General features: G+C 44.1%; 1 protein-coding gene across 1 annotated transcript in view; it reads right to left on the bottom strand.

Moving 5' to 3' along the window:
• The window catches only part of GFRA3 (GDNF family receptor alpha 3), a 20,772-nt gene extending 12,332 nt beyond the window's left edge, over positions 1–8,440 (bottom strand). The window contains exon 1 of the mRNA XM_008572794.1: positions 8,375–8,440. Coding sequence (XP_008571016.1) covers positions 8,375–8,438 — 64 coding nt within the window. The 5' untranslated portion in view covers positions 8,439–8,440. The remainder of the gene's footprint in view (positions 1–8,374) is intronic.
• Between the last annotated feature and the right edge of the window lie 187 nt (positions 8,441–8,627).

The raw sequence follows: 8,627 nt of genomic DNA, 5'->3' as shown, positions 1-8,627 counted from the left end.
AAACAACAACAACAACAAAAAAAAAAACCGGTGTGGGGGGAGAGGAAGATATAACAACCACAATTATTTTTTTTTTGAAGTTCTTACAACAAGCAAATGGAGGGGACACACTTGGGTGGGAGGGGGGAGAGGGAGGAGGGAGGGAGGTTTCGGTGATGGGACATAATAATCAACTACATTGTATATAGACAAAATAAAAATAATAATAAAATAAATAAATAAATAAATAAGAGCAAAAAAAAAAAAGAAAGAAGTATGGAGGGAAAGAAGCCCAGCAGGTCTGGACAGTCTGCAGCTGTCACAGTCTGGATGGAACAGATCAGGCCCAAGAAGAAACAGGAATTTGAAGAGACGCTGCTCAGCCTCCTTGCAGGAGGAAGAGGACAGTTATTTAGAGCTGAGCCTGATGACCCCGCCAAGCACAGGGGAAGAAGGCTCTGGGCAGAGCCTTACCATGGGTAGGGCTGGTATCATGAACAGAGGGTTGAGAATGGGCAAGGGAACAGAGGGTTGAGAATGGGCAAGGGACTACTAAATGAGAGTTAGCAACAGCTTTGAGTCTTCCATTAAAAGTCATTTAAGGCCGGCCCGTGGCTCACTTGGTAAAGTGCGGTGATGATAACACCAAGGCCACGGGTTCGGATCCTATATAGGGATGGCCGGTTTGCTCACTGGCTGAGCGCAGTGTGGGCGACACCAAGCCAAGGGTTGAGATCCCCTTACCGGTCATCTTTAAAAAAAAAAATAATAAAATAAATAAATAAATAAATAAAAGTCATTTAAAAGTAACTTAAGGTAGGAACTGGTTGGGGTTAGGGTGGGGAGCTATTACCAGAAGGGGGGAAAAAAGGTAATTTGACCCTGTTACTCAGAAATACCAAGGTTCGTTATAGATCAGCTCTAGAGGAAGCCCCTGCATCCTGGTTAGGGTCCCCATCATGGGGTAATAGAACACCATCATCCCCCTAGCTGTTCAAAGTGAAAAATCTAGGAATCATTTTAATTCTTCTCTTTCCTTCACATCCTGTGTTCAATCCAACAAGTCCTGTTAACTCCACAACATATCTGGGATCTATCCACTTTTCTCCATGTATGTTACCACCTCTTTAGCTCAAGCCACTACCAACTCTTGTCTGAATTACTGCTAAGCCTGCTTTCTGGTCTCCCCGATTCCATCTTCCAAGACCATTCTCTCACACCATCTAGATACCTTTTCTTTTGTTTTTTTGTTTTTTATGATAAGAGCATGTTTAATTAGTTAATTTCATGTAATTTTAATATTATTTTTTACATTCTATGATGTTGTTGTGGAGCAGTTGGAAAGGAGGGGGAGGGGGAAAGGGGAAGGAAACGGATGGAAGAAGGAGGAAGGAGGAGGGGCAGGATTGAGGCCCGTGGCAGCCCCCTCATTCCCACAGCTTCCAGCAGTGGCTTGGTCATTGCCAGGCTGGGTGCAGATGTCAGGGGGGTGTGGCAAAAGCCCTCACCCCCCCCCCATCCCAGCTCGGGAACCTGGGGATCTTCTTGCTGCAGCTTGGTGGTCATCGCTGGGCTGGCTGTATGTGTCAGGGGTGCGTGGCCTAGGCCTGTGGCCCCTCACCACATTGTGCAACTATCACTGCTAACTAATTCCAATACATTTTCATTATTCCGAAAAGAAACCCATACCCATTAAACAGTCACCCCCCATTCTCCCTTCCTAACCTCTGGCAACTAATCTGCTTTTTGTCTGTATGAATTTATCTATTCTGAATATTTCAGATAAATGAAATCATATAATATACGATCTTTTGTATGTGGCTTCTTTCACCTAGCATAGTTTTCTTGAGGTTCATTCACATTGTAGCATGTATCAGTACTTCATTCTTTTTTATGGATAAATAGTATTTCACTGTATGGATATGTCACAGTTGATCTATTCATCGGTTGATGTGCATTTCAGTTGTTTCCACCTTTTGTTTATTTGTTGATTTTTGGCAGCTGGCTTGTATGGGGATTCGAACCCTTGACCTTGGTGTTAGATGTTTCCACCTTTTGGTTATTATGAATAGTGCTTATATAGAACTTGAACATTCATGTACAAGTATTTGTTTGAACGTGTGTTTTTGATTTGGGGGAGTATATACCTAGGAGTGGAACTGCTGCCTCATACGGTAATTCTATGTTTAACTTTTTGTGGAACTGCCAAATTTTCCAAAACTACTGTTTGCCACAGCAGCCAAACCATTTTATATTCCCACCAGCAATGTACAAGGATTCTAGTTTCTCCCCGTATTTGCCAACTCTTTTTATTTTCTGGGGTTTTTTGTTTTTGTTTTGCTTTTTTAAAAATTATAGCTATCCTTGTGGATATGAAGTGGTTTCTCATTGTGGTTCTTATTTGCATTTCCCTAATGACTAAGAATGTTGAGCCTAGTTTTATGTGCTTCTTAGCCGTTTGTACATCTTCTTTGGTAATAAACTTTTTATTGAAGGGCCGGCCCGTGGCTCACTCGGGAGAGTGCGGTGCTGATAACACCAAGGCCCCGGGTTCGGATCCCATATAGGGATGGCCGGTTCGCTCACTGGCTGAGCGTGGTGCTGACAACACCAAGTCAAGGGTTAAGATCCCCTTACCGGTCATCTTTTTTTTAAAAAAACAAAAAAACAAAAAAAAACTTTTTATTGAAGTATTACCTACAGAAAAGTGCATGAATCAAAAATATAGCTCAAATGAATTTCACAAATGGAATACACCTGTGTAACTAGAATCCTGATAAAGGAACCGAACATTACCAGTAACCCAAAAGCCCTCTTCCAGTCATCATCCCTCCAAGGAAACCAAACCTTGATTTCTAACATCAGAGATTATTTTTGCCTATTTTTCAATCAAATATGAGCTTTCTGTATCTTGGTTTCTTTTGTTCAATGTTGTTTTTGAAATTTACCCATACTGTTAAGTGTAGTTGTAAATATATTATTTTCATTGCCATATAGCATTCCATTGTGTAAATATAACATAATTCTACTGCTGATTGGTATTATATGGGATCATCTTTTAAAACTGTTAAGTTACGGGCTGGCTCATGGCTCACTCGGGAGAGTGTGGTGCTGATAACACCAAGGCCATGGGTTCGGATCCTATATAGGGATGGTCGGTTCGCTCACTGGCTGAGCGTGGTGCTGACAACACCAAGTCAAGGGTTGAGATCCCCTTACTGGTCATCTTTAAAAAATAAGTAAAACTGTTAAGTTAGATCACCTCAAATCCTTCCAACAACTTCCACTGCACATAGGTTAAAGTCTACTTTATATACCCTGGTTTACACAGCCTTGTAAAACTTGGTCCCTGCCCACCTCTCTATCCTCACCTCCTAACCTTCTCTTCCTTTCCCACTTGCCTCCAGCACACTGGCCTTCTTTCTGGTTGCCACTGAATAGGACAAGCTTGTTTCCACCTTAGAGTTTCTGTCCTAGCCTTTCTTTCTGCTTGGAATGCTCTTCACATGGCTGGTCCCTCCTAGTAATTCAGATTACAGCTTAAAGTTTCAGAAAAGACTTCCCCAACCAACCCATGTAAAGTAGCCTCCTAGTCACTGTAACACATTATTACTCCAATTCTCTGCATGGCACTTATCACTATTTGATATTTTTTACTTTTTTATTATCTCCTCCTCTAGATTTCCATGTCTATTTTATCACTATTCTATCTCCAGTGCCTAGAACAGTGCTTGTTCACTGTGAGCTCCAACTATTTAAGGAATAAACAAATGAATGACAGTAACATTTTTTTTTTACTGACGGGTAACGGGATCGCAACCCTAGCTGTTGCGCCCGTACCGGGGACCGGCAACGGGATTGCAACCCTCGGTGTTGTGCCCGCACCACGCTCAGCCAGTGAGCGGGAACCGGTCTCCACATGGGATCCAAACCCTCGGCGGGAGCGCCGATGCGCTCCCAAGCGGCGAACTGTCCAGTGCGCCACCGGGCCGGCCCGACAGTAACATTTTTTGAGCCACCTCTGTAACTTCTCTGGGCCCCTTTCCTTTACCTAAAATCAAAGAGTCCCAAAACTGGGAGGGACCTCAGAGTTCAGTTACTCTTCCAATCATATCATAATCAACCAGATTACTTATTAAAATGCAGATTTCTGAGCAACACCTTAGACCTACTGAATCGAAATCTCTGATGATAAAGCCTGCTAATCTGAATTTTGGCAAGTTCACTAGAGATCTGATGGTCCCTAAAGTTTGAGAACTGGTGTCATATCCAATGCATAAATAAAGACAGGACCACTACTGATTTTTCCTTTTTCCTCAGGCTCCAATATGCCTCAGCATGGCATGGTTACTCTATTTAAAATTTTGATATTTTGTTCATCATGGATTTTTTGCATTAATTTCTATTTTTAAAAATATTGAAGGGATGAGTGGATAAGGAAAATGTGGCATATCACATGATGGAATACTACTCTGCTATTAAAAAAAAAATGAAATACTACCATTTGCAGTAACATGGATGAACTTAGAGAAAATTATATTAAGTGAATAAGCCAGACTCAGAAAGAGAAATACCGCATGTTTTCACTTATTTGTGGGAGCTAATAAAAATAAATAAGTAAATATACAAACGAATGGGGTTGGGGGGAGAAGTCACAACAATCACAACAATTCCTTGATCTTGTTTTTTTTTTTTTTTTTTTTTTAAAAGATGACCGGTAAGGGGATCTTAACCCTTGACTTGGTGTTGTCAGCACCACGCTCACCCAGTGAGCGAACCGGCCATCCCTATGTGGGATCCGAACCCGGGGCCTTGGTGTTATCAGTACCGCACTCTACCGAGTGAGCCACGGGCCGGCCCCCTTGATCTTGTTAAGACAAATGAACAGATATGATATTTCTTGTGGGGGGGAGAAGGAGGGAGGAAAAGGAAGAATTGGTAAAGGGACACGAAAACCAACTATATTGTATATTGATAAATTTAAAAATATATATATTGAAGGACGGCTGGCCAGTTGGCTCAGTAGGTTACAGCATGATGTTATAACACCAAGGTCAAAGGGTTCAGATCCCCATACTGGCCAGCCACCAAAAAAAATTGCATTAAAATACTATTTATCTTTATCTTGACTATTCAGTTTCTTGGCACTCCCTGTACTTGCCTCACCCTAGTTCCAGCCCTACGTGGGACAATTTACTTTATTTTCTGGACCTTAGTTTCTTCAACTACAAAATACAAAATGAGGAGACTTGATTAAACCATAATTTCTCAAAGGAGGGAATGGGGAAAAGAAAGGATAACCCCCTTTTGGGAGTATATCAGAATTTCCGAAGTGAATGCATAGTTCAAAAAAGCATATATGATTTTATATGTGAAAGATTTTTTTTTTTTTTTTAAAAGATGACCGGTAAGGGGATCTTAACCCTTGACTTGGTGTTGTCAGCACCACGCTCACCCAGTGAGCAACCGGCCATCCATATATGGGATCCGAACTCGTGGCCTTGGTGTTATCAGCACCACACTCTCCCGAGTGAGCCACAGGCCGGCCCTATGTGAAAGATTTTTTAAAGAAGCTTTTGAAATTTCAAAAAGTATTTAAGAAAGGTATGAGATTTTTATTTATTTATTTTTATTTCTAAAAGATGACCAGTAAGGGAATCTTAACCCTTGACTTGGTGTTGTCAGCACCACGCTCACCCAGTGAGCAACCGGCCATCCATATATGGGATCCGAACTCGTGGCCTTGGTGTTATCAGCACCACACTCTCCCGAGTGAGCCACGGGCCGGCCCAAGGTATGAGATTTTTAAATCTTTACCAGAAGGGGACAAGGATTTAAACAAGTTGAAAAATCCTAAAAGTTTAAGAAGTTACTTCAGGTAGGTACCCAATAAGTGGTTGCTGAAAGAAATGTAGCAAGTTCAAGTCTTATTGCTGTAACTGGACTAAATAAATACTTAATATTGAGTAGTAACCGTTTCAAAACAAAACCTCTAATTTCTTGGCTGATAGTTCACCAAGTTTGAGCGGTGGTGGATTAAGGGGCATTTCAGCTCAATAAAGAACTTCGGTGACGGGTCACATTAAATTTCATCACAGCAGGGTGGAACTTGTGTTTCCTGGACCGTGAAACACAGGGCTTGATCTGGGGCAAAGGTCACAAGTTGATCCAGTGAGTAGATGTGTTTTCTTTAGTCAACACAGTATTTTTCTTTTCTTTCTTTCTTTTTTTCCCTTTTGCATTTTTACACAATATTTTGTTAAAGTTGTAAATAGTGACCAACATTTAAAAATCACAAGATTTTGGGCCGGCCCGTGGCTCACTCGGTAGAGTGCGGTGCTGATAACACCAAGGCCACGGGTTCGGATCCTATATAGGGATGGCCGGTTTGCTCAATGGCTGAGCGTGGTGCTGACAACACCAAGCCAAGGGTTGAGATCCCCTTACCGGTCATCTTTTAAAAAAATAAATAAATAAATAAAAATAAAAATAAAAATCACAAGATTTCACATAAAACTATGCATTTCCAATTTCTTTTGAAAAATTGAAACACTTGGGCCAACATGCCCACAATGTAACAGCTGCAATTGTGTAAAGACTGCCCCCTTTTGATAAGTCATGCCTTTTCCATTGTTACAGTCCCTACCACTGTCTAGTGTACCTGCCTCCCCTTCTCATTTATGCTGCCACTGTCACTCTATTTCATACTGATTAGTCAGCAGCCTGTCTTCCTGACTTGGTATTCTTCTTGGCTCATCAGAGAATGAGTAGGCGCAAATGGGCCATATCAAGCTATGTATGCATCAGGCCAAAAGATCCTCATTTGTTTCTCCCCAGTGAGGCCCATAGCATAGGTACCCATTTTACAGATGGAAGAACAAAGAAAAGTAACATGCACCAGGAGATGTAGCAAGTCAAGATTGAGTCAAGACTGTGAATTGGAGGATCTCCTTCGTGCTCGGCTGTGGTGGACCCTGAGCAGTAGTATTTTCTGCTCAATTGTTAAAACTCTCCGTTGGTCTGTGCTCTTGGGGAGCACTTGGCCCTACATAGCAGCTCCTAGATAACTGTTTCAAGGATTTTCAGTGAGGCTACTTAACCGGAAACCACGGCTGTCAAGTATTACTGTGGAAAATAGACCTATCACCCATTCCACTTCATTAGTTAAGGAGGAAGGTGTTTTTTTTGGCAGCTGGCCTGTGCTGGGATCCAAACCTTTGACCTTGGTGTTATAATGCTGTGCTCTAACCAACTGAGCTAACCAGCCAGCCCAATGAGGAAGGTGTTTAATGTTTACGCTTGATCCTGACATGCTGCCATACCTTTAGGATTAGTAGAATTTCCTAGGCAGTCAAATCAGACTGGTGATGTCTTGCTGCCCTGCTTTACTGATGGAGTCAGTCTGGATAGAACAGTGTTTTCCTTCCTTTTCATATCTGTCTCACTGCCAAAACTGCATTTCTGCAGTACCGCCTTGTGGAACAAAACATGGGGCAATGTACATGGTCTCTGCCTCAGGCTTCCCTCCACTTAGGCTCTGGGCAGGAGCCCCACAATGAGATTCCATGCATCCATTCCACTCCCGAAGGTCATGGGCATGTTTCTAGGGATCATGGATCCCAGGTTCCACTTCTTTGGGGGAATGGCATGGTTCTAAAGCCAGGCCTTGAACTATATATTCCACAAACCATCTATCATGTATCTGTTACCCACATGGCAAAGCACAGTGCTGGGTGCTTGCAGGAGAAAGGGCATCCTGCCCAAAAGGGAGTTTCTGCACCAGTTAAAATAATAATTAAGAATACCCCCGGGGGTGGGGGCCGTGGGTTGGTGGTAATATTCTCAACAATACAACTAAATAATAACGTTAGCAAGTTCTGGGCAGTAGTTTATAACCTTGATTTGTGGCAAGTCAGTTCTAACAAACTTCTTTCTTCATCTTTACCTAGTTTCTGCCTCCTTAGTCCTTAAAGGGGATGGAAGAGTTGAAGCCCACGGGGAGCAAATGGCAGTCCTGCTTCTGATTAGATTCTCCCTGCTTCCTAGAGACGCAGTTGTGGTAGTGGCCTGGCTGTGGGTTGTTCTGGGACTGCGCAGACATATCTCAAAAGAGGGAAGAGGGAACTGGGAGCGAGCAGACGCTTGGGTACCAGGCCACTGCTGGCACTCAGTCTACATCAGCTCAGACACTGTATTACGCACGGAACCCAGGTCCTTCCTGGCACCCTGGATTCCTCCTCCAGTTCCCCAGGCTCCGGTGGACGGACGCACGGGACGAGGCGGCGGCTGCCCCCTCTCTGGGCAGCGGTGACCGAACCCTGCCTCCACGCTCACCTCCACCTCCCCCTACGCGCCTGGCCGGTGCAGGCTCCGCGTACGCACAGACGACACTCACCCGCACTTAGCAGCAGCAGCAGCACCACGGGCGGCGGCGGTCGCGGGCTCCAGGGGCGCCCCATGGCGGGGTGCGGGCGGCGGGCGTCGTGCTCCCCTAGCTCCTCACGCTCGAGCTCTGCGATGCGGGCTCCCTCGGCCTGCGCCTCCCTCCACCGCCTCCCGCCCCTCCTCGCGCGGCGCCAACACTCTCCCACCAGGGTCCTGGGCGCCGCCCTCCAACTCCGAAGCGCGCGTCCGCACCACGCCGCCTC

This window comes from Galeopterus variegatus, unplaced genomic scaffold (genome assembly GCF_000696425.1).
Source record: "Galeopterus variegatus unplaced genomic scaffold, G_variegatus-3.0.2 Scaffold836, whole genome shotgun sequence".
NCBI lineage: Eukaryota > Metazoa > Chordata > Mammalia > Dermoptera > Cynocephalidae > Galeopterus > Galeopterus variegatus.
This window is presented reverse-complemented; position numbering and strand designations above follow the sequence as displayed.